Source organism: Corapipo altera, unplaced genomic scaffold (assembly GCF_003945725.1).
Source record: "Corapipo altera isolate COAL_440 unplaced genomic scaffold, ASM394572v1 1, whole genome shotgun sequence".
Lineage (NCBI taxonomy): Eukaryota > Metazoa > Chordata > Aves > Passeriformes > Pipridae > Corapipo > Corapipo altera.
The window spans coordinates 27,389,780-27,417,141 of NW_020884873.1; the positions used below are offsets into that span (position 1 = coordinate 27,389,780).

The 27,362-nt window shown below is 35.3% G+C and overlaps 1 protein-coding gene across 17 annotated transcripts in view; it reads left to right on the plus strand.

Moving 5' to 3' along the window:
• Positions 1-27,362, plus strand: part of PPFIA2 (PTPRF interacting protein alpha 2) — a 318,848-nt gene that overhangs the window by 236,422 nt on the left and 55,064 nt on the right. For 9 of the 17 annotated variants that reach the window (XM_027653930.1, XM_027653957.1, XM_027653936.1 and 6 more), the window contains 5 exons: positions 2,621-2,737; positions 14,074-14,295; positions 17,391-17,537; positions 18,555-18,689; positions 26,949-27,035. In XM_027653930.1, the coding sequence (XP_027509731.1) occupies positions 2,621-2,737; positions 14,074-14,295; positions 17,391-17,537; positions 18,555-18,689; positions 26,949-27,035 (708 nt within the window). The remainder of the gene's footprint in view (positions 1-2,620; positions 2,738-14,073; positions 14,296-17,390; positions 17,538-18,554; positions 18,690-26,948; positions 27,036-27,362) is intronic. The other 8 variants (XM_027653966.1, XM_027653986.1, XM_027653972.1 and 5 more) reach the window with 1 other exon arrangement.

Below are 27,362 nucleotides of genomic sequence, written 5' to 3' on the forward strand. Positions count from 1 at the left end.
TGATCATATTCTAGAAGGTACAATTTGGACTTGAATATTCAGGTTGATTTCCAGTTTGGGGTACAACAGTACTAAATAGATTAATGTATTTATCCAAATTTATTTTCTATTAATCTGTCTTGGGAGTTGGGGTTCTTTTGTTTTGTTTTCAGTAGCTATGATACCATCCTTAAGAATATTACCTTTTACTTTTTAAAAAAGGAACTTAGCATGCAAACCATTAAGCATTTAACCTTAGAGGGTTAGATAGTATGTACATACTTGGAAAGCTATCTGTGGACATGCTTTGTAGTAGATATTTGAAGTTGAAAATCATAAACGTAAAAGCATCAATAGAACAAAAATGCATTTCTTAAAAATAATATTACTGAATTTTATCTATGTTGAATAGTCATTTTCTTAGTTAGATCTCTGATATTATCATTGTCTGCTGTTGTAATAATCATTAAAATTGAAGAAGATTCAGGGTCTACCTAGGAAAAAATTTAGAGTCATCTATGTCTTCACCTTCACTTTTGTCTTCGTCATTAACCCTTGTGCTATGCTTTGGCTACAGAAATGGTTCATTGATTAAATTAGCACATTTGCAAATGATTTGCATATTATTGAAAGTTAAGTAAGAAATAAGTAATAAAAAGAAGCAGGATAGCAATTAAAAACCTTTTGCTTGACCAAAGTGAAAAGCAAAAATTCATGTTTATTTGTAAGACACTGGAGAGTTTCCATGCTCCCTTAGGAACATTCATTCTGCCTTAATATATTCTTTAAATCAAGAATAGAACAAGTAAGAAAACAAGTTAGCTGTGTGCTTATTCACAATTTTGGTCTGTTATATGATGACTACCCTAGAGCTGAAACTTTTAAGATGTGCCAGACTTCAAACTCTGTGTTGTTCCTGTATATATTTACTGCGCATTCATTACAGTAATAAAATCTTTGAATTAGTAAGGTTTAACAAGGATGGATTTTTGGAAAAGAGATTGTTCCCTAACATTAGAAAATCAAGAAAGTCCCTCCAAATAATGGTACATTATATTGTATTCTTTTATTTGCCTTTTACCTTGAAGGAACAATTGATTTTTTAAAAATTCATTTATTTACTTACTTGGAAAGTGGTGGTCTCATGGTATCTAAAGACCAATAGAGGCTAAGAAAAATTGAACTATTTTAGAATACATTTAAACAGCATTCTTATTGAGCTAAAGAGGTGTAAGGATTTGCATTAGATGTAGATGATAATTCCAAATAGAGGCATAGTGATGTCTTCACTGTAATGGATCAACAAAAGATTATCATATGAAAAACTCAGATCTATTTTTGTCTGCCAGTTAACATATCCTGTGACTTTACATTTTTTTCAAATTATCCATAATTACATTACATAAATCAGAATTTTATAACACATATGTTGAAGCATCTCATTTAATCCACCTGAAAGTCTCTTTTGCCACTAACTGATGGCTAATTTTGTTTGGTGGGAACCATGATTGCAGTAGTTTTGATTTGAGAACTATTTGAACCCCAGAGAAAAAGAACTGAGTGAAGCTATTCAGAAAAATACCCACAATTATTAAATTACCAATTAATGTGTACAAAGTGAGACTATGCTAATCATACAGAGCTTTTTCTGTTATTTAGGACAGATGTAATTCTCTTACTTAAGCAAAATGTTTTAAAGCTCAGCGTATTTGTACAACCCAAAAGACACAGATAGTCTCAGACAGTTTTAATTCCCATTCTTACAGTTTCCTATAATTGCCTTGGATGAAATGTTGCCCTCAAGTCTTGGTCTTGGCACTGAAGTCAGTGGGAGTCACATGACTTCTACAAGGGCTGTAACTTGGAATTTAGTGAGCAGTGAATCAGCCTGACTCATATTACAGCAGTTTTCAACATTTATATTAAGGAAAAGTTGTTTGAAATGGTGTGTCCCTGATATCTCAAATATTGGTCAGAGAGATTCAAATGATCTTTACAGTCAGCATTTAAACATAACCATTAAATGGGGTTTTTAGTAGCACTACCAATAAATAACTAATATTTTAAAAACGATAAAACCTGCTTGAATATGTGCTAAAACAGTCAATGAATACCATAGTAGAGGGTGTTAATGTACATGTTTTTCTTAAAAAAAAACATGTAAAACGTATGTTGCTGTTACTAACAGATGGGAAGCTGATGGAAAACTAACACTTTGATTTACATCCCTTGGTTTTAATTCATAGCCATTTGGTACTGTTTTGCTACAATACCACTTGGGCGTCCATTGAATTCTATATAAAAGAATGAGTCTTCTTCTCGCAGTGTTAAAAAATCAATGACTAACTGCTGTTTCATCTTTCAAGCTTAAAAAAAAAGCAAACAAGGATCCTTGTACAAAGGAAAGATAGAAGGCAAGACAGTGGTGACTATCGTGTCATTTATTGGTTCCTTTGTATCCTTAGTGGCCTTTAGACATGGTTAATATGTTTGGGTTTTAAACCACTTTGCATTTGATAGTTTTGCAAATGCCACAAATGGCCAACATAGCACTGAATTGTTAATAGATTTAACAAATCACCTGCACAGTAGTTTTCTGGTTTCTCATGTATATTGACCACTTATTTCATTTCTTTTGCAGATTGTAGCTTTGCGTGAACAAAATGCACACATTCAAAGGAAAATGGCAGCTGGTGAAGGCTCTGCTGAATCAGAGCATATTGAAGGAATGGAGCCAGGGCAAAAGGTTCATGAAAAGGTATAAAATGTTAGTTTTTATTAAATCACACAATCAGTATGATAAGTAATCAGGCACTAGATTTTAGTAATGTAACTCTTTTATGGGACATCCTTTTAGAGTGTTGTCTGCCTACTGAAAGCAGTATAAAAAAATTAACTTGTTTAAATGGAAAAGAAATGCTAATGGGCAGGTCCTTGCTCTTTGATAGGGTATTGAGGTAGACTCATAACAAACTTTTCTTGGCATTTTTTGCATAATGCTACAATTCAGGATACTATGTGCTGCTGAGTGATCCTTTGTATGTTACATACAGAAGAGTGTAGTGGCACATAAATGTGAAACTGTCCATAGGGAGATGACAGAGATCTAAAAGTAATTTTCCTCTGTGCTGCCTACGGATACTTTTCAAATTCATGTCCATGCTCATATAAAGAGAAGTGAAGAGCATATATCTCACTTAGCACTATTACAATAGGAAATAGGTATACAGAATTCAGGCCACATATTTGCTTCTTAAGGCTGAAAGAGAAAAAAAATTAGAGACTGATTTAGAAACAAGATTTTCTTCTAAGCCTGAGTTTTCCAGATTGATAAAAACCAAGTTGAATATCTTTGTCTCTTGCTTCAGAATTCTTAAGTTAAAATGAAAGCAAAACATAACATTTGACAGACAGCTGGAATGAGTGGGGTTGCTGCTTGGATCTCTAATTTTGTATTTTTTTCTAATGCCATATGATGAACACTGGCAGACATCATGCTTATAAAAAATAGCCCTCATCATTACTTATTTTATAGACAATCCAATTTACAAGGGTTCACTTGCACTGCAAGCATTAATTTTACATGTTTTGTGGTTTATTTTATGTGTGTATTTTTCTTTCAGTGATCTGTGTGGTTGAGAAACATACAGTAAACAAATACTGTCCAGCCATTTCCCTGTTCTTTGCAAAATCTTACTCACAGACACATCTGTGAAATTTTCATAAGCAGTGAACACCCCGTTCTCCTGCGCTTTTAAATACAACCGCACTGCTTAACTGAAAATCTCTAATTTTCCACTTTCTTTGCAAGCTATGTCTTCTGATTTGAGCCATTGGGTTCATTATTTGCAATTAGAACTAAGTAGAAATAAGACTATCCATCCTTTAAGAAATCTGCATATTTAAACATTAATGAGAGGAATGAAAGCCAAAGTAACACATTACTATCAATTTTTGTATTAAATGTTATGTCCAGAAAACTTCTATGCTTCCTAATAAATACATTTTAGGTTGGTCAGGGTAAGATGAATTAAAAGCTTGTGCTTACTACTTTTTGCTCCTTATATTGATTAAGGAATACTGGATAGGAAGTTAAGAGGAGACTGTATTGACGCCAGATCATCCAGTCCACTCTAATTCACATCCTCTGCAACTAGTTGTTCTTAAACTTTCTACAGTGACCTTGGTACCCGCCATTAATTCCTTCTTATTTTGTGGAATCTCAGCTTTGTATGTTATTTCAGCTTAAGCCCAGACTAAGCATCCATTTAGAAAATATTCATTCAACTTCAGCAGTAGGGATGGAGCAATAAGCTATGAAGTAATGGTTTGCACCCTCCCATAATACAGGGGATCAATGTTCAGCTTCAGTCAGTATCAGTAGATTCTACATTTTAGGTTTTGCATTTTGTGACTTGGCAGAGGGTAGGGGATGGAAGATAATCTGACTGCATTTCTCAGCAGCACAGAAATATTTTCTATTACTTCAATGCTTACAATAGGTGCTAAGAAAAGTTATTATGTACTTCTTTTAGGTTGCTTCCTCTCAAGAGGATAGAAAGAACAGTCCCAGAATTTTTCTATGCCATTCATTTTCTTTTTCTAAAAGAAACTGAAGAAAATGAGACCTTGCCTGAGAACTGAAAAGTTAATATCATGCCAATAATTAAAACAATATGACCAAAGTTACATTGATATTAGCAAAATTATGAAAAAATAATAGTGAAAATTGAGAATTAAAAAAGAATCCTCTGAAACTGGAAAAATAAAAAAAATTGCTAAAATGAGAGACTATACATTTTATAGAATGCAGTTTATGTATATATATATATTTATAAGAAAAAATTTAGTTCAAAAGGATACTGTTCTGTTATACCATAAAATGATTTCTATAAAACAATGGCTCATTACTCAGTATTTTTTTAAATGAGCAATAAGGGAAATCAAGCTAGTAAATCTTTAAGAAATAGAAATCTTATTAATGGTGACAGGGTGTAATCATAAATGGAGCCTCATTATCAAGTATAAATAAAACATCTCAAAAGAAAATAATGGTAAAATAGAAGTAATGAGAAGTATTAACTATAAATATTTACTACTTCACAAACAAAAAACGGAACAATTTTAAAAAGACAAAAATAAGTGGCTTTTAATTATGATTTCACAAAGTTCCAAATTTTGTAAAACATCTTCTGTAGGAAAGAATTAGCAGTTTCAACATAAAGTTAGCCTACTTTGAAACAAAACAACAAAAAGCTAACAAGGAGCTTCTAGCTTTTTTTACCTGGAACAGATTGCAGATTGCAGTGTGAATTGCTTTTGTTGGCAGGTGGATGCCAGGCTATTAAACAGATAAGGTCATGTATATTCTGTAGGGCTGACCCTAGTCAATATGATCTATGACAATAAAGGTTCTAAGGTATATTATTTAGGCAAGAGCAATTTAAAAGCTAACAAATATAGAAACTCACAAAGAGGTCAACTTGCGCAAAAAGAGCTGTAAAGGAGTTTGAAAAATTGTTTGAAAAAACACCTGACAAAGATCATCTGCTGTGGGAAATAAAATGAAACCATATCTGTTACCAGATATTCTCCTACCTAGATCCTTGACCACTTGCTGCCACACAGATCCTTCACCTAATCTGTAAGAACAAAAGCCTGATTTCCCCACAAGAAAAGGCCAGGAAAGGCAGATTTCCCAGTGAATAAAGTGCCCATTGAGAAATCTATTGGGAAGCAACTAGGGAAGCTGCAACAGTGGGACTGAACAGCATTGGAGATCAAGATAATAGATGCATGCAGGGATGTTAAAGGAAAGAAGCTAGGCAGTGGCACAAACAGTGAAGAAGATTGCTTTTGTGCACACCTCAATATTGATGGTTTCCTATCTGAAACAGACAGCAGAGAATGACAACCTTTAACCTGCTAATAAGGGTACTCTTCTTTATTCCAAGATCCATAACTGTACCATTAAAACTCCTTAAGTAGTCTTGCGGGTTTACCTACTTTTTCTAACCAGTGTACCACACTGGTCCTGTCCATAGTAAGTGAAGCTTTACCAGCACAGTTGTTCCCTTCCCTTCAGAATAAATACCAGAGTATTTCAGTCAGATAGAAACAGACACATACGCCAGGAGAGGTAAAAGAGTCTGTATTTCTGGTGCAACGAAGACCTTGTTCTCCTAAATAAATAATGTTGCATTTTATGAGGAACTCAGAGCTGTATATAATTACTTTTTACAAGAACTAAAGAGATGGGTTTATTTTGCTTCATAATATACCTCAGGTGGTCACGTTCAGCTGATTTAAGAATCACATTTTTATTTCCTTCTCATAACACTAACGTATTATAATAATTAAATCAAGTGCTAATAGACTGTGAATACTAAAATCTGTGAAAACATTGACAACAGTGATAGACATTGTATCCTGTAGAAGTAAAATGTGTTTTGCCAAGACAAACACGGTGGGCTAAAATGTTCAGAGTGCAAATCAAATACAATTAATAAAAGTAACAAGTGTCTTTGAGAGCAATCACCAGAATTTCCATTTTTGGATTTCATTATTTTTGGATTTTCTGATCACTTTGTGTGATTAATAGAAAACTGTAGAAAACTTCCAATTTCAGTTTTTACTTATTAGTTTTTATCACATACACTCCTTTGTTTTGGATGAATAAATTAAAAAATCTTTCAACTCGCAGCATAGTGGAATGCCAGAGAAAGGAGTGAAGGCAGGATATATGGAGCCCTCAGAAGAACCATTTAAAAAGAGGAATTAGCAACAATTGAACACCAACCATCAAAGCAGTGTTTATAACTTAGAAGAAGTTTGCCGTAAGGATGTTTTCTTTGCCTGTTTTCTGACTGAAGTCAGAATGCAGGATGTATAAAAAATGGTGGGATTGATACATAAAAAATAGTGGTAGATGTGGTCCTTGCCTCAAAGTGTACACATTCTGAATTAGAGAAATAATACATTTCAGACACAAAAAATATTTGATAGGTGGATAGTGGGTTTGTTTCCAAACAGTGCAGATATCTTTCTGACTTACTAATCACCTCTTTCTGGATTAAGATTGATAAAGCTAATTAAACAAGCATGTGCTAAGGGGGATTTAATGAAGATTGAGGGCTTGACACACCTGGGGAGGTGAGGAGTTTTCAGAGTGAAAGGAAACATGGATGAAAACTGCAGCTAGGATTAGAAGATTTCATTAATCTAAGGAGTAAGTCTAGGAGTGTATGCAGTATTTTCTTGGAAAGTGTCCAGGCAAATATTTTGTAAATACTGTCCTGCTTAATAGTTTAGTATGTCTGCATAACTATGAATACTTACTGCTCAACCCTATAGCATAGAGAATTTATGCATTTTTAAAATGATAAATCAATAGGCCTCTCTGGTTTTTAATTTTTCAAGAAATTAGCTCTTTGCCTGTTTCATATAAATTCATTTGTCTTTCAGTTATATAAGTTTCTTTTCCTATTTATTCAATAGAAACCTCTACATACTACTCCATATTAAACCTGTTAAAATACAGCTTTAAAAGGGGAATTTTGCAGGGGAATTTCACATTTCAAGCACTGTGCTAGCTAACAGCATTGGCTGAGTGACCTTTGCTGGATGATTTACTGAAAGGAGTTGCTAGGACAGTCATTTCTAATGGTAGGATGGAGAGACTATGAAGAAAAAGGAGTTAGTCAAGGCAAATGAGGGCAGAGTTTGTGTGTATAGTTTGGTTTGGACAGATGACTAGCCTTTATAATAAGGTTGCAGTAACTGATTTCTGTCTCCTGCATGAGAGCTCAGAAACTCTTCTGGTAGTGTAAAAGAGAAACAGGCAGGCATTCTGGGAGAGACCAGCAACAAGAAAAAAAAGAAAGCCCACCCATCAACTAAAGGGTTTTTTCCCCCCTACCTCATTTTGCAAAATAACTAAAGTATGACATATGATCACAGGCATCGGAAAGATGAATAATAGCTGAAAAGTGATCAGGAAGCAGATATTCTAGATTTTTAAATTAGTGATTAAAACAGGAGTTGTTTGATGGCTCAGTAGAAGGAGCAAGAAAGTGAGAATATTTGGAGAGAAAAGTGCTGAAGAAGTTAGCTATTTTTACATCAGTATTGGAGTAGGGAAGAAAAATTTCAGTTGAAAGAATATTGGCTTTGATAGTTGATTAGAAGTTGGACAAAAATTTGGAGTAACTGAAGAGGGAACCTCTAATAATTATGAGAATACTGCCTGACACAGACCAAAATGTGTGGAGCAACCTAGAGAAGTAGCATAACCTTCAGAGAGGCAACCAACCACTTAGAAATTACTGTGACAGCTTAGGCGTAATGCTACTATTTTTGGCAAAGTTTTACACATTCTGGTTTCTGTGCTGATTATACAGATGATGATCATACTGCTTTTGCTTGTTTAGTTGCCATTTGAGAATGGGCTATTGCATAGCAATGTATCCGTGCTAGTATCATTTTCTTTTAAATATTTTGCATGAGGTTTTTGAATGGAATAGAGGTGGAAGAACTCTACACTGTAGTAAGAAGCATCCTCTTGAAGTCCAGTCACCGTGAGTTATAGGGTCACAGGCTTATCAGCAGATATGAAGATATGTCATATCTGGAGACAGGCTTCTACAGCAATGATGTTCTGTTCTTAAAAAATAATTCTGTCTTATTTTTGTAACCTTTTCTAAATACTGTGATTTTTTTGAAAACCATTTATTGCTCAACCTTAGCTTGTATCCATTGCTCTATCTTTTTATGTATGCTTTAGATTGTTGCTTTCCTGTCCCACCTCATACTGGAAAAAAAAAAGAAGAAAACTCCCTAATTCGACATGTTATTGAGAGAACTTGCATAATCTCATGTTCTTTCTTTACATACATTTACAATATTTATATTGTCAAATGAACCCTCACATAGTTAGAATAGAACTTACTATATGAAGACTTTTGAAAACCCATTTTAATGTTAGATTTTAGGTTGTTTATCAATAAATACATTAATATTAATATATTAATATTATTTTATATATTATATTATAATATATTACAAAAGTTTTCATGTTTTTAAACATGTTTGATTCTGACATGACTCTAGTGTAACATATGTCAGAAATCATCTGGGTATTTGCTGAAGGTAGCCAGCCAAACAAAGACAGTTCCCTTAAACATTAGGAGGAGAACTTGAGAGAAATTTGTTCAGGATGAACCACAATGACATTATATTGACTTAAAAACGTGGTGAGGACCTCAATTTTGACACTAAGGATTTATAGTGCAATGAACGTGCCAGTACTCCTTTAAAAAAGGATTGTGAGAGCATCTTAGCAAAGAGTAGAAAAAGGGCGCACAATTTTAGAGTTAAAAAAAAAAACAAAACACAAAACGCCCAACCACACAACCCAGTGCTTACACTATAAAAATACTGGCTTATTCTAAGAATTCTAAAAAATAAGATTTGAAATTTTAAGATTACTTTCTATTATGTAAAGGGACCTTTTGTTTAGACAGAGCTTTTAATTTAGTCCTTCAGAACAGAAATGCTTATGCACATGGGCATCATGCGAATCACCTGTGCTCTTACCACCAAAACTAAGGGGCACAGATGAGGAGTTCAATCAAGGTAATGAGTCCTGTCTCCACTGCGGATTGTTGAGGTAACCCCCTGAGATATTATTGTTTTCCTTCTCACCACTGATGTTAAATTCTAACACATAGTACACAATACAAAAATACACAAAATACTATGTCAATAGTATGTAGACCAAACATATTTGTCAGATGTTTTACAGCTGGAGAGAAAATATCACTTGGAGGTGCTTTTTACTGTTCTTGGAATTTATCTTCTATTTTGCACCATATGTTGTTGAATGCAAGGTTCTTTCTACAAAATAAAATTGAGAAGAACTTTGCTATCTAACCTGGGACAATTTTACCATTTCTTTTGATAACTGTTGTAGTCTGGTGTCCTTACTCTTTTTTTTCCTTTTTTTTCTTTTTTTTTTTTTACCCTAAGTGTATCTCCAATCAGTTTGCCTTCAGTATTATTGCTAGTGTTTAATTGAAAGGGCAACATGAATTGGATAAACAGAGGCTACAGTATTCTGGGTTAGTCTTATTTCACACTTTCTCATCATGTTCCTTTTACCATCGTTCTTTGTTTACCCTGCTAAATCAGTCTGCAGCTGGTTTTCCTTTTATTATCTCATGGCAGAGAGAATACAGCAGAGAAGCAGCAATATAGGGGGGGGATTTATGGTTATGTGTAATGCTCCAGTTTGCTGTCCTCCCTGCTGATACTCCTATATGAGCAGCAGATTGTCTTATTGCTATATTTTTTGAATCCTGAATGAAAGAAAACAAGCAAGCTAGATTCCAGGAATGTTGGTTTCCTTTTCATACTGTTCTGGGTAGGGAGCATTTAGTTTCCTCCCCCATTTCCACAGACATTAAGAAATTCTAAGATTTCCCGTCCCCCCCCCAGACATTTCTTGTTTAATCTCTATTACCCCTTATGGGTCTCGGTCCTGCGGGATATTTTTCAAACTTTGACTTCCTCTGCAGTACGCCATTGTACTTAATATCATCACTGTCATCAGATTTACTTGCAATTATTCCGTCCTTTCTGTTTCTCCTCCTATCTTGTTTCACTCTCTTTGTGTGAGTGTAAAGACTTCCTTTATGAAGTAAGAGTATCTCTGAAACTCTTAGTATGGACTGTGATTTCTCAGTTATTTATCTGATGTGGTGATATATCAGGGGGGAAAAAGAAAAAAAAAGAAAAGAAAAAACCCCCTACATTCCTCATATACCTTTGTTTGGTCTGAACTAGTCCAAGCAAAGACATCTAAGGTTGTGCTGGGCCTTTCAAGCAGGTTTCTCATATGGCTGAGAACCTGTGGAATGGGGCAGGAGCAAAGGCCAGAGACCCTGACGGTGTGTGTGGCAGGAAAGCACACATCCCAGCTGTGTGTACCTGCCATATCTGTAGAAAGTGAAAAAGATGAAGTTGAGAATATATGATGATTATACTTCTGCAGCATTGAAATCTAAATAAGTAACTGTGATAGAAACAGATGGACTCTCTGCTAACTGGGTAAATTACTTAGTAGAAAAAAACCTCAAAGCATTGAAACGTGAGCTATTTGCCACATTTCTTTTTTGCAGGCAAAGTAGCCATTGCTAGTAGATTCTTTTATGTGAAATAATTGAAATTAAGGAGTGTGTCCATATGTAGCTTTTTCATGACCACTTTTAATAGACAGCATCATGAAATTTCTGGAAGACTTTATCTACATGACTAACTTGTAAGACAGATCTAGGGACCATGAATGTTTTTTTGTTTTCTGTACTGGACTATTTCGACCATTTCAAAAATTTTCATTAACCTTCCTGCCCTCCTTTAAAGATTTTCTAATCATTTAGGCTTATTTTCAGTACTTTCTTTTCCACCCATCCCAACTAATTTGACATTATTTCTTGCAAATATTATGGATTTTGGGTGGTGTAGGGATATGACAGCTAAAAATGTCTACTTTAAAACGTTTTTTTGAGCACTCTCTTCTGAAAAGTTTTCCCTTATTGCTTCAGGTAATAATTAACAGAGATCTATTCAAAACTTAGATTTCATTATTTTAAACATTCAACTAATTATTTATTTATAGTGGATTGTCATTAATATATAGCATCAACATTGCAATTCATTAATTAATTGCAATGGATTGTAATGAACATCAACAACAAGAAAGCCTTTGAGTACTAGGAAATATTTCAACATAAAAATTCAACCAGATAAAACAAATTCAGCTAGAGAAAGAATGAGAAAAAGAAATAAACAGTTAAAAGTTGAGACATAGACATTATTCATACCAACAATAAAGAAAATGCTGCAGTTCTGCCCCACCCCAGCTTATTCCCTAGGGAGTTTCTCTGAAGCATGGGAGATTTCTGCTCCTTCACTAATTCAGAAAATGCATTTGAATCAGCATCATGTACAAGACATCTGTTGCTTCTACTGTCATAGCATATTTTCTCATTCTTGTTTAAGCTATTTTTTCGGGGAGAGAGGGAAAATTATTACCATAGAATTTTGATAAAAACCCTTCTGAAAAACTGAGGAATGTGAGAACAGTTATCCCTTGAATTAATGCTCAATAACTTTCTTCCTGTGTCTTTTGAAGTGGTTACTGTATGTGATGGACCCACATAATGGATATATTTAAAAATAGGAGTGAGACATAAAAATGACAAAAGGTCAGTTAAAAAGCCTAGGTAAACTTTTAAAGTATGATTAAGAATTCTAAAAATATCATATTTTAAGATGAGTCTTTAAAATTTTATTTGTATTTGTAAAGAAAACTTCTTTTATTCTGGTCTTACTAAGCAAAAATGTTGACATTTTTAGTAAGTTGTAAAATTTAAAGACCAACCAGCTTCATATATGATTATAGGAAAAATGTAAAGAGAAAGTGAGCAATGATTAGAATTAAAGCAGTTTGTACGAAGAGCTCATCAAAGAATTATGAGGGAAGTTTACGTGCATAGACCAAAATATATACATGCATAATTGGCAATCAAAATATTTGTTCAGTGGTGAGAGCAAATTCTAAATGCAGTATTATTTGTCTTTCCAGAAATCTCACACACTAAGTAAATAAGTAGTGAAATTTTATGTCTTTCAGATTTAATCTATATGTGGTTTAGTTATTAATATTTTAAGGGAATAAGTTTTATTAATGAAAAGAAAATATTTCTCTGCCAGTGAACATACTCCTAGATACCATGGCTTACCATTTCAAAATTACCATTATATTGCATGCCATTTCTTGCATTTGAGATTTGGTATTTGGCTTATTATAAGCTTGCAGCATTCCTGGACCACTCTTTAGAGAGTTGTAGGGAAAATTCCATGCAAGGTAAAATTTGTTCATCTGTGAAAACTGCTAAAATTGCTGTAGGAGATTAAAACTGTAAGACAGATTATAATTGTTATAGATAAAAAAGTTATCTCAAATTTTCAAAATGGAATAAAGTGTGACTGTTTTATCTTGTTTGAGTACTGTTTTGTTTACATTTGTGACTGCTGCATATTAATGGAATTTTGATTCAAGTAGATTAATTGAACACTTTCCAAACATCAAACTAAGTGTAAATAAGTTTTTAGTGTGCTACAGCATTTTACCATAGTGTCCTGAAAGTAGGTTCAGCAGATAACATAAAATATCTATAATATCATTAACTAGTATACAGAATACAACTTATTTGATGTCATGAATTTTTAAAGTAAAGTAATTTTATTCAGTGATCCACAACAGGGCAGGTGCTCTTGATCTGGGTTCGTTTTATGGTTGACTGCAAAAAGAATGTTGTTAAAACCATTAAGTAAAATAATGTTCTTTGAATTTGAGAGAAGATTTCTATATAGATATATTTTGACACTTCTATCCTGAAATCATTTATTTGCAATATAAATCATATTCTTGAGATCATATTCCAAATGCAATGTGCGTTCTGGAATCTCTTCTTTTTTTCTTCTTCTTCTTTATAACCATATTCACACCACGATTTTCAGCAGCACATAAATTACTTCAGCAGAAATTGTTTCTAATGTAGGCCTAACCAGTATGTTGTCTAGGCTGAAAGCACTTTCTGGTACAGTGATTTTGTGATTTATTAGTATTATTTCCTGTATGCAGCGTGACCTATTTTGCAAATGACATAGACTTTAGGTTAAAATGCTGCCTAAGTTCAACTGAGATGAAAGCATGCAATTTGGTGCTTTTTAGGAGTAGTATTGTAATCTGTACTCAAACAGTGAATGTCAAAGTAAAGCTTTTTGTGACTAGTATTCTGCTCTCAGTGCAAGTGTTTACATCTCTATGTGATGCTACATTCTGGAATCCATTGATATGAATTAATATTTTGCTATCTTTTATAAGTATACCTGTGTTATCTACCATGAATATGTGTTTTTCCTTTCCTAGTTACTTTGGTAATTTTAAAAATAATCTTCATTTTAGAAATTTTTTGGTTAGAGTCCACATTAAAAGATAATTAATCAGTAATGTCACTTCTTCATTAACAGCGCCTATCAAATGGTTCAATAGACTCAAATGATGAAGCCAGTCAAGTTGTTGAACTTCAGGAACTACTGGAAAAGCAAAACTATGAAATGGCACAAATGAAGGAGCGTTTGGCTGCACTGTCTTCCCGGGTGGGAGAGGTAGAGCAGGAAGCAGAGACCACGAGAAAGGAGCTCATTAAAACAGAGGAAATGAACAGTAAATATCAGAGAGACATTAGAGAGGTAAGGAATTCACCACATTCATGTCTTTCTTGATTGTTGTTCCTGTGATACCCACTACAAACTGATAAAGGCCAATGTATACGGGCAGCAAAAGCTGAGCACTGGTGAAAGCCCTTGAACATAGGAGACAGAAATAGTAATATTAAGAAATAGTACTAGAAATCTATTCCTTTCTCTCAAGAAGTGAAAAAGTAATTTAACTTTTGTTTGCTTTCCTCCTCTAAATTTGTAGTTCTACTTAGTGTTCTCCACAGTATCATCTCTTAGGCAGATGTTCTCAATATGTCTGGATGGTTGGCTTCTAGAATCTATTTTAGTATGTATTAGTTATCTTTCTTTACATTGCTTTCTTTAATATAGGTATTTCATATGGATTTATGCATGTGTGTATATGTATATGAATTTGTATGCATATATTTAACCTGACCTCGGTTCCCAGGAAGGTCACGGAGCAGATCAGCCTGTGTGCCATCAGATGGCATGTGCAGGACAACCAGGGGATCAGGCCCAGCCAGGATGGGAGTGTGAGAGGCAGGGCCTGCTTGACCAACCTTAATTTCTTCTATGAGAAATTAACCCATGTAGAGGATGATGCAAAGGCTGTGGATGTTACCTGCATGAACTTCAGTAAAGGCTTTGGCACTGTCTCCAATGACATTCTCCAGGAAAAAACAGCTGCTCATAGCTTGGATGGATATGCTCTTCACTGAGTGAAAAACTAGCTGGATGGCTGGTCCCAGAGAGTGGTGGTAAATGGATCTACATCCAGTTGGTGGCCAGTTACCAGTAGTGTTCCCCAAAGCTCAGTATTTGGGCCAGTTCTGTTATCTTTACTGATTATCTGGATGAGGGGTTTGAAGGCACTCTCGGTCAGTTTGCAGATGACACTAAATTGGGCGGGAGTGTTGATCTGCTGGATGGTAAAAACGCTCTACAGAGGGATCTGGAAAGGCTGGATCAGTGGGCCAAGACCTATGGTATGAGGTTCAATAAGGTCAAGTGTCAGGTCTGGCACTTGGACCACAACAACCCCAGGCAGCACTACAGGCTTTAGGAAGAGTGGCTGGAGAGTACCCTGGGGGAAAAGAACCTGGAGGTGCTGGTCAGCAGCCAGCTGGACATGAGCCACCAGTGTGCCCAGGCTAAGAAGGCCAGTGGCACCCTGGCCTGTATCAGAAATAGTGTGGCCAGCAGGACTAGGGAAATTATTGTCTCTCTGTGCTTGGCGCTGGTAAGGCCACACCTTGAGTGCTGTGTCCAGGTCTGGGCCTCTCACTACATGAAACACATTGAGGTGCTGGAGTGTTTCCAGAGAAGGGCATCAAAGCTGGTGAAGGGTTTGGAGCACAAGTCCTGTGAGGAGCAGCTGAAGCAGCTGGGGTTTTCTAGGCTGCAGAAAAGGAGGCTCAGGGGAGACCCTATTGCTCCCTACAACTACCTGAAAGGAGGTTGTAGCCAGGTGAGTGGTCTGTTCTCCCAGGTATCAAGTGACAAGACAAGAGGAAATGGCCTGAAGATGTGCTAGGGTGGGTTTTAATTGGGCATTAGGAAACATTTATCCACTGAAGGGGTGGTCAGTCATTGAAACAAGTTCCCCAGAGAGTGTTGGAGTCACCATCTTTGGAAATGTTCAGGAAACACGTTGATATGGCACTTGAGGACGTGGTGGTGGTGCTAGATTTAGGGTGGGACTTGGTGATCTTACACACCTGATGATCCAACCTTAGCAATTCTATGATGCTATGATGCTTTCCTTTTCCACCATTGCTACATTAGATCGCTAGGGGATTCTAACACCTCCACTCTATTTAACTTTTTGCAAATATTGCTGTCTCTCAGACACTTGATTGCCACTTGCTGTTTCTCTTACACCAGGTACAGGCTTACTTGCTTTCATTTTTTTTCTTCCTAAGCAAAGTGGCCACTAGTACATTTACCTGTAGAAAAATTACCAAATGCCAGTGCAAAATCTGCTATGAAATGTTAAGGTGGTAGTACCTGTCATACAGCTGCAAAAGATAGTTGTCCCAATGCAGAAAATGAAATATCCACAACAAGAAAAGGGTAGCTTAGTAATAGTGTAACTTGGATAAGTTATTGAAATTCATTTCCTGTGTATTTTAACAAGTTACATATGTAATTACTGGGGTTTATGTTGTTTTTTTCAGCAATGTTCAAAAAGATCACCTCAATATGGTGCATTTTATGACTAGCTATTTGAGTACATTTATAGGATCGTTATGTCTTGAAAAATTATCTCGCTTACTTCAAGACTGCTTTCATAGTGTAATCATACTAATTATGTAACATTATGATTAAGACATGCTTATCACTAAATATTTTAATTGTGAAAGATTATGTGGCAACATGTAAGCCTTCTCAAGAGCCAGACACAACTTAAATAAAATTTTTTACTCTCACTATAATTAAATTAAGAGAAATAAACAGTGTAATAGAGTAATGAATAATCTAGGTAAATTAGAGCTACTGACTTCAGTGAAGGCAGCTTTTAAAACATGAGTAAAACCAACTAAAGATTTTAAAGAAGTCCTACCCATAGCATATACAGATAACATAGGTATATGCTATGGTTATCTTATGTATCCAACATCGTGGTCACTTGTTTTCCTGAAATTTCAATGTCACAGGATGCCTGCTATATGTACTTCAGAAGAAAATTTTAGCAGAACCCAGGAATGAGAGTAGGAACTCGCATATACTTTTTTTCTCCATATCACTGTACTATGTTTCTATTATGTAACTAATCAGTTTTTAAATTTTCTAATCAAGCCTGCTGTTGTTTAAGAAGCAAACAAGTAAATGCGAGCTGTGTTTGCTATAATTTTTTACATTGGAAAATAGAGAAACTAGAAAAATATACAAAAGATGAGGTTTGTTTCTGTTTCCTGTATTCAAAAGCTACTATATCATAGTTACAAAAATCCAAAAGAAAATCAATTCTCCTTAAAATCAAAGATTTACTGCTGCGCATACCTTACATCCCTGTCTACTGTTAGCATGAAAATTAAACTGGTATAAAATTATGTAGCATTTTTATTGCATGGTTCTTGATGGGGGATTTTTTGTTACATTAGGCAATGGCTCAAAAGGAAGATATGGAAGAAAGAATAACCACACTGGAGAAGCGCTACCTCAGTGCTCAGAGAGAATCCACCTCCATACATGACATGAACGATAAGCTAGAAAATGAACTGGCAAACAAGGAAGCCATCCTACGTCAGGTGTGGTACCTGCATTATTCAGTTGCTTTCTTTGCACACAATGACAACGAATGCAAAAAAGGGGGCAGATTTACCGTGGGAGATTTCCATTAGCTTAATCTTTTCATTTTTAATCAACAGATCAGTTAATCTAAAATACCTTAAATTGTTAAGTATCTCTAAGTTTCATATCAGCTACTAGAACTGTGAATAACAATTTCAATGTGTGCATTGTTGGAAAATAACTGTTTTCTGATAGTGTCTTGCATAAATGCACACAGTAATGTCCTCTAAGTAATGGAATATCTTTGATTCTTATGTAACAATTTCAGAATTTTATTTTTTAAAAAAATTGCCTTCTGCAGGAAAGATCAAAATTTGCATAGAATATATTCTGATGATTCCACATATAAGTAGAGTTCAAATAAAATTTTACAAAGCTTAGCACTCTGTGAATATATTTTAAAAAAGTGTGTAACATGACTGCAGCTTTCTCTCTTGGTACTTTGTTTCCATGGTGATTGCAAAGCTGGAATGTAAACTGAACATAAAACACTGTAATTTGAAGAATACAATATAAACTGGAAGTTAACATGAAATGAATATAATTCATACCGTATAATTCAAACTCAGCCTCAGTATCAGACTTCTTTTTCACCTGGCATATCTTGAAGCAATTTAAAGTGCTATACAGGAAATTAGGCTCTATGATGTGATAATCTCTAATTCTGTATTCTATAACTGTATGCAGATATATTTGCACACACTTGCATGCATCCCTCTCTGTACGTGTGTATATATGTACATGACTATCTCTTCAAGGAAATTAAACCATCAGAACTTAAACTCTCCAGCTTCTGCCAGCTTCCTTAGACTATTTTAAGAGGTATTTTCAATTGTCAAAGAAAAAAACCCACCCAACAATGGAAAAGTAAGGTACATGCATCTGAGTTTTTAGTGCTGCCAATGTAAGGAAAGGAAAAATCTTAATTCTGGTTTTTATTTTTTTGTACCTGTTCATCTGTCTTTGGCCTTCAGTTGGAAGACAAAAACAGACAGCTGCAAGAGCGTCTAGAACTGGCTGAACAGAAGCTGCAGCAGACAATGAGGAAGGCTGAAACCCTACCTGAAGTGGAGGCTGAACTGGCTCAAAGAATTGCAGCTCTGACTAAGGTACTGACTTCTCACTTCAGAAGCCACATTGTTTAACACTGAATTTGCATCCCGATTCCTCACCTCAAGGACAAAACAAAAGTAGCTTCAAGCTGATTTGAAAGAAGAAAACGCCTCCTGATAAACATCTGCCACGAGTTTAACCAGGAATGGTCTCAATGCTGTGTCTATAATTCTTAGAATTTTGGTGGCAGGAAAAGTAGTTACCTGTAAGTTAGCCTAGGCTATATTTACAAAGGAGTCGTGTATTTCCAATACATATGAGCATTACTTGCCTTTGGAGAATTCATTTTACTGTGTAAGAATTTGTAATTTAAGGAAAAAGGGGTGAGGGAAGTCCCATTCCTACATGTACTTAGTTCTTCTGGACACTTTCATCCACCGTGTATATAAACAAAACTTATTTTCATTGCAATAAGTGCTATAAAATCAAATCACGGTGGCAGCTGGGATCATTTGTACAGCACAACTGAAGACAACTTGCAGTACATTCTCACAAGGTTTATTTTGAATAATTCTTTTTATCATATATCTGCAAAAGCAGATGTGAAACTCTGAGAGGATTTCAAACTGTTTTTTTCTGATAAATTTATTATATGGCTACTATCTTACAGAGAAATAAGAAGATAAAGATAAATTTTCACTAGCATGGTTTTCATATTTGGCCTCTAATCCTTTCAGGTGCGCATGTAGTTAATACTATACCTCAATTATTATCAGCTTCGTAAAGACATATAATGAAGTTTATTCTTTATCTCTTAAAATCAGACAAAAATGCATTTAAGAGATTGTATTACATCTAATTTGGATTTATCTAAGCTTTCCTTTCTCTATTGGTAAGGAATGCTTCTAATTATTTATGCATTGAGCTATTTTTAAATCTAATGGATTTTTTCAGTTCTCATGTTTTTCCATTTATAGTGAAGCCTTAAGTGGTGAACGTCTCACTAATAAAGTCTGATTTTTAAGTAATTTAGTTAAGAGGTAGAAACAAAGAAAAAAAAAAGGCTTTTGAGGGGCTTAGGGGAGGGGCATTTTTATTAAGGTAAGATCATTATTCAGTGATCAAGATTTTGTACTGTCCACTTTAGGTTTATATGAATGGGTGGGAATCTGAAAGAATGACTGAAAACTAGAGGAAAGGTGGGGAGGAATCCAAGAATAATCAGCAAAAAGAGCTACATGAAATATCAAATAAATATCGTTACATTTTAATAAAAACTTAGGTGCACATAAGAGAAATCCCTTGGCATTTTAACAATTTTTTTCAGTTGTTTCTGGTTCAGCAAGTAATCACATATTCTAATGCCCTCAGTATCTTAAAAATGTCTTCTGTTTTAAGAGGATTTTTCCTGAATAAGTTCTCCAGCAATTAGCCATCAGTAAGTATTTTGCAGTCTCAAGCATGTCTTTTCTTGCAACTGCATTTTTCCTTGAACATATATATATGACAAATATTGTAAAAAGAAATCCCATTTCAACTGTGCAGAACATGCAGGGACTTCCATGAGATACTGTTGTTACTGTGACCATAAAGCTGCAATATACATCTCCGTTTGTCTTCTTACATTATTTCATGGGATGTGGTTAAAGAGCTGTAAACAGAGCTGATGCTCCACCCCATTTCACTTTGATGTACTTGATCAAAGTTTTTGCCCAGCAGGGAACTCTGTTAGATTGTACTGCTGGTTCTGTTAATTTCTCAGCAATTACATGAATAACTGAAGACATCTATTTTATTTAAAATTGTGCTGCCTTGGAATACATGACACGAAGAAGAAGGTCATATTTGGCCAACAGGCTAAATAAGGCTGTGGTTTATATATCTTGTATATGATGTCTTTGCTAACTTATTAAAGTGCTGGTTTGACAGCTCTGAAGTTTAAAGACCAGTTCTTTTCATGGATCACATAAATGTAGCTCAGAACCAAGGACAGTGCTGTACTCACTGCAGCTTACCTATGTAGTTTTAAATTAGCTAGCTGGTTTGGTCTTACCACACTAGCTATTCAATGAAAACTGCAAGACCTACCTAAGGGGCTGAATAATGCTGAATTAATTTTGCCTTGATTGAACTTTATACCAACATCCATGTTGTCAGTAGGATTCAAATTATCTGACTTCAGACTAGCCAAAGTCTGTCTACCTGAGCAATGTGATCACTGGAATGTCTGTGTATACTGAATAAAAGATGAGCCCCCAAGTGAGTTAGCCCTTCTGCACTGAAAAAAAAGAAAAAATCAAAACTGATTCTCCTTGCTTTTGTACTACCTCAGTGAAAGTGGCTTCTCTGAGATTAGTGAGGTTACAATCATATCAAAGAGGTGAGTTAAGCCTAACATGCTTTACATGTATTTTAAAGGAAAGTAATACGGGTTAACTGGAAACTATGCTTCACTGTGGGTAAAATATAAGACCAATTGCTTACACGTGGAGACAAAACAGAACAAATATGTTCTGGATTTGGCTGTATTTTTTCCTCCTCAGATTTAAAAGATGCATGTTGCAGTTCTGCATTCAATTTTTTATACTCTGGCTCATAATAAATCTGGGTTGGAATTCTGTTAAAGAAGGGTATAGATTGAGATCCTTCTCAATTTTTAAAATTAGTTGGTTGGGGGGGAGGGTGGTTATGTATATAAGCTAGTGAATGTCTTTTTGCTACTTTTCCATGCCCAAACTAATTCATAAGGAGTGAACTCCAAAAATTTGGACTATACAGTGAACTCGGATAAGTACCCATAAGTTAACATTAATCATTTGAACTTTTCTTTGGCTTTGTTTTCACTATGTTCTGCCCACTGGGTGAGCAACTGGAGGGTTAGTCAGCCTGTGGCAGACTAACCTGGAACAGCATGATCCCATACACTGTGCTGTCCTGCCTGGCCATCACACTGGTATCTGTCCGGTCATGACAAGTAGCACAGCTCTCAGCATGTATCCCAAGATTTAGGTTGCCATGACTCATTGAGCCACCTTCTACTCACTCTCACAGTATTGGTCACTTTGCCTGCCCTGGAGAAGAGGCAGTTCCTAGAAGAAAGAACTTCCTGCCAGTATTAACTACACCTTTCTTTATCCTGTAAAGTGTTCATTTACCTCAGAAGGGACAGACATTAGAGCATCCAGAATCTTTAGATGGTTAGTTTGTCAAACAGTTTCTCCTTGCATGTATTCAAGGAGGGGTCTAGTAGAGATGACCAGAATCCATGTACTTCCATTTACTCACTCCTACTAGTAGTCCCTCACCCCTGGGGTGCTTGTGCAGCAGAGTTACCATGTCACTTCTCTGATCACAAGACAGGAGTCAGCATTTTACTCCATCATTCCTGTATGCAGGTCACCAGAAATACCAACTGTGCTTTTCAGCTGCATTAGAGAAGCACTGAGATGGAGAAGAGGAAACCATAATCATAATAAACCACATTTAGCATAGTAACACTTTCAGTTAATTTTAAAGGTGATAAAAAATTACTTCAGAGTTAAGGCCAGTGAGACACGTTTGTTTTGTGACAGTGTGGGGATGTTGTTGATGTGGGGAAGAAGTCTGAGGAAAGTAAAAAGAGATGGTCTGCAATAGAAAGGATGCAAGGAGGGGAAAGAAGTTCCCCTGCGAGGAGTGGATGTGATTCATACAGAAACCTCTCTGAGAACAAGGAAGAGAGACAAGATGATGTGTATTCTGGAGAAGGAAGTTGATAAATCCTCTTATGAATTAATAAACAAACAAACAAACAATACCCTTTAGTGGAGAGGAAAGCCAAGGAAAACTTCATATTTACAACACATTCCTGTCTTTTCAAAACACCCCTCTTATTGTGCTTCCCTTTTCTCAGGAAATTTTGCCCTCATAGGAGGAAGAAATGAGAGAAGCAAATTTGACAAAGCTAAATGGAAGGAATTGCTTATTAAATTTAGGAGGCATAGAAAGTAGTGGGGGGAAAAAGGAGGGGAAAGAATGTGTGAATATGTAGTCACTGAAAGGTTGGTGCTTAGAAAAAGGGGAGATTTAAGCCAATGCGTTTCGTCACATTTGTAACAAGTTAGACTGTGAGCATATGAGGAATGATCACACATTTTCACCTTCAGTTGCATAACTCAGTTCAATAATGCATTCTTTGTTCTTGAATAACTCCCTTATTCCAAAGATAGCCAAAAGAATGCATGCCATAAGAAGCCAGTAGAAAATATGGAGACTGCAGGTGTTCAAAAGTCAGTCTCAAAACATGGGAGATTGGCTTGTACCATTAGAAAATTTAGATTTGTTCCTGCAGCTCAGCACAAGGAAGAAAAATTCTGGCACCTGTATTATACAGGTGCTTTCTACATCTGAAATTGGATTTTTTTTTTTACTAAGATGCAAAGACCTAGAAAATGTGCAGTGTCAACAGTAACAGATGATGTGAAAGCAGTATCTTTTTTGTGGATACATTAGCAGCAGGAGCATCAGCAGAGTTTTAACAGGGTTAGAGAGCATAAGCTGCTTTGGTGTTCCCTCAATGCAAAATTTTTCCATCTGTTACTAGTTTATAATGGCTATTTCTTTGTTATTTCATGGCATAAAGAGTGCAAAGCAAGCATTAAGACTCATGCTAGTTTCTTATAGGGGTCAGATGTAGTTAAGTTTTTGTCCATGTATTTTTAATCCAGTTTAAGATGCACAATTTCCCAAATTTATTCATAACTGAATGTTCTGGCTAAATGCTTTAAATGACAGTTGCTGAATACCACACTATGTGTCTTACTAATCCTCCTGTACAGAGTACTAGCAAACAGGCATGTAAGTCTTATATTAAAAAGAAGAATATAGGGGAAGGTCTGCCAAGCAATGTCATGTGAATTCCACTTTACAAAGTTTTTAACTCAATTAACTCTTAGTAAAACAAGTTGGAAGAAATTCAGCTTCTGTTTATGAACCTCAGAGTCCACAATTGTCCCTTCTGTCTCATGTATATAAAATTCTGCAAAAGAAACATAACTAGCACTGGTGTCTCAGCCTCTGCCTTGTGCCTCAAACTACAAGGCAGAGATGGAGATATTCAATACTTTTATGGTAGGCTGCCAAGTCTCTCAAAGCCAATTCCAGTGGGAATGTCTGCATCTGAATAACATACATGAACAACAAAAAAATATAGCTGCCACAGGTGTATCGATTGTAACAGTGTGGCCTGAGGAAGTCTGTGCAGGAAGGATTTGCAAATCCCTTAGCAAACAGCTGATTTGCTGGGGTTTTTTGTCTGGAGGGTCCCTTTGAGACCAAAGTTGGGGCCTTTCTCAGCGTAAAGGGCAATGGGAGGTGTTGAAACCCTCATTTTTGGGAGTATGTTCCAGTTAGGCACACCAGTTACTGGAGCTCTTTGTCTGCAGGTGGGTTTCTGCAAGTGAGAGAAGATAAGAGTACATGTGCTTCTGTCTCCCTGGCCCTTACAGAGGACACCTTTTTGATTTATGTCCCTGGTGCAGGGGCTGCTCATGCATTTGGCGTGTAATAACCAGTGGTTAAAATCCCTAAACAGCATTAGAGCCCAGGGTAGGTACTAAGTCTGCATACTTGTGCTTGTTCTCTGCCAGATAAGAATTTGAGCCTAATTATTTAATATCTTGGTTATAAAATAACTTGATTCCTTTCGAGTAATTCAGAATAACATTTTCAGAACAAAGGATACATATAAGAAACATAAAATATTCTAATACATTTGCAATGTTTAGAATAAAGATATTTGTTTTGATTCTAAGGTATATTGAATTTTAATTAATTTTCAAGTCTTTCTATCCTACCAAAGAGATGTAAAGGGAGATGAATATGGAGATCAGCTCTGTTTCCTTTTATGCTGAAATATGAAGTGCAGGTACTCTGAGATACATTCAGGAAGACTTTTTTACTAAGACTTTACTTATCAACATTTTAGTATTCTAGTAAAATAACTGAAAACTATAATGCAAAAATATTTACATATACCTTAAACATATACCTTGCTGAGTTAGACCTAGTACTACAATTATTTTATGCATTGAAAAGACCATTTCCTGCTAAAGGAATAAGGTATGGCACAGTTTGGACTAAAAATTTACTTTTTAGTTTGAAAAAAAAGTAAATTACAGAGCTAACTAGACAGGCTGTCTTTTCAAGGACAAGTTATGACAGACATGACCACATTTCAGAAGACTTAAATGAGATCCCTTCCAACCTAGACGTATTAGTTATCTTCGTATTTTGCACTAACCTGTAATTAAGTGTATGGGAGCAGTGAAGATTAAGTAACTTGCTTTTAAAGTTTGCAGTCAGTTAATGAAGGTTCTAAGGAGTTTAATTTTTTTAGGAAGGTGCCCCAATGGGTTCTATATCTCCCTCAATGAAAATGGCTTCAAAAGAGGTAGAATTACTTAAGCTTTCTCTGAGCTTTGATGGTTTCAATTCATCTCATGACCCTAGGAGATGCATTAAGGGAAGGCCTTGGACCAATAGTACAGCCAGGACTCAAAAAAGAGAAAATTCTATTTTCTACAGAGCAGGATAAAACTTAGTCCCTCCATGGAAGGCATAGCATGGTCTGCTTTTCTGCAATTACAGGGACTTAACTTTCTCTACCCTGTCTTTTTATTTACCCAGCTGGGAGAGGAAGCAGTGCACACTGATGTGCTGAAACCAACTAATACATAAAACTGAAAGATAAGTTAAAGAAGATCATAGAGGTACTGTCACCGGTCCAAGTCATGATAACTAGAGAAAATAGTTTCAGCTAATAAATAAGTTCAAATATATCGCACTATGCCTCCTTCATGATCAGAAACAATAACTAAACTTTTTAGACTAGTTTAGTTACAAAGACTTTCCCTTAAATTTTGCAAAAATCTGAGTTTTGTGAATATACTCACTCTGAAAAGAATAGTAGTGATCTTCAAAGTTAAGCAGTATCCTTGTATTTATACAAAGCAGGATTTTCTCATCTTCATCTCAAAAGCTACAGCTTATATTTATAAATCTCTAGGTCACAGGCTTCTTTTCTGTATGATCTTTTGGTCCTGATAATACTCCTGAGTTTAAGTTCTGAGTAATTTTAAGTTATGATTAACATCTGGAATTACTTTGGTATTTTTCTTAAGTATTCTGATACATTGTTAGTAGATAAGACTATGAAAAATAGTCTCACTAAAAAGATACAGTTGTAAAATTAGTATTTCTTGCGCATATTAAGGTTTGCTCACGTAAAGATGGAGTTCAGGATCTCTTTTTCAGGGAGGGTAAATCTGACAAAGTGAAATAGATTTGACAAGCGCAAGCTCACAACTCAGTCATCAGTAGCACTATCTGTATGCCTTATGCACATTCCTGTTTCTATAGCAACAAAACCAATATAGCATTTCTCTTTCTTTAAGGGCTTTTTAAAAATTTTGAATGATAACATAGACTTGTTTTATATGACAATAACATGAATATTCATGTTTTGCAACAAATGACCTAATTAAGGTCAACTCCTGTCAGAATTAGTAATGAATGTTTGGTTGGATTACCACTTCTATACTCAGTAGAAACTTTTCATTATTATTAATGAATTTTTGTTTATAGGTTCTTCTTTTATCTGATGACCTTGATCTTCCAAAGAGATCCACCAGGGTGGATCCTTTCAAAGGGATAAAAACTGTATTATTTATTTATTTGGATGAAAGGGCTTTATGTAGTGTATTCTGTAATGGAATACGAAAGCTTGAGCCTTGCCTCTTTTGACATTCTGTCTGTTTTCTAGAAATTAGGGAATGTACCATGACATTGCATAGTGGTGTAACTGACCTATCCATTACTTTAGTATTTATGCATTGTTTTCATTCCTAGAAAATGATAGAAGAATTATAAAGGAATTTCTGATGTTGCCTCTGAGAGTCCTGTTCTGGTGTTCAGTTTATCATAATTAAAAAAACAAACAAACAAACAAAAAAAAAACCCACCAACATTAGATTAGACAGTGTTGCTTTGAATCCACTCTAGTAATATGTCATCAGCCAGCCATCACTAACCTTGAACATCCATGTGTAGGTTGATAGCTTTTTTAGCATTTCATTATTTTCAGTTTCTCCACATCAACTGCATCTTATTCACCAAGTATCAGTGTAGTTTATTCCATGTAAAAATCTGTCAGTTAAAAGTATTAAATTTTCAGTCACACTTTTCTTTTAAGCATTCTGTGCTGTGTTCTGTTCAGTGTCAGTGTCTTTAGTTCTGATTTTTCAATTTTGTCCCTCTCCTTTTCCTTGACTTGTTAGTCTGATCCAACCTCTTCTACCTCATCTGATGATTATCAATATGTTATGGAAGCTAAACTACAAGAAATGATCTCCATACGTAGGAAGGTAGTCCTACTGGACTTTACTTTCTATTGCTAAATAGAATCCATCTGATTTGTTTTCATTTTCTTTAACTTTTTTTTTTATTGATAATCAACCATCGTGCAGTTCAGTGCTTCAGGAGCTTACAATTTTACGATGGCAGGTTTGTGTTCAAACCATGCACAGTCTGCATGTTACATTTGGCTGATTTCATTGCTCATAAATAACTCCAATGTTTTGCTGATGCTTGGATGTAACAGGCCTTTGTAGCTGACACATTTCAAGCAATGCTGTTCAGCTGCCTGTTTAAATAAAATTTATTTTTGGAAAACTAAGTTTGCAGTTAGTAGT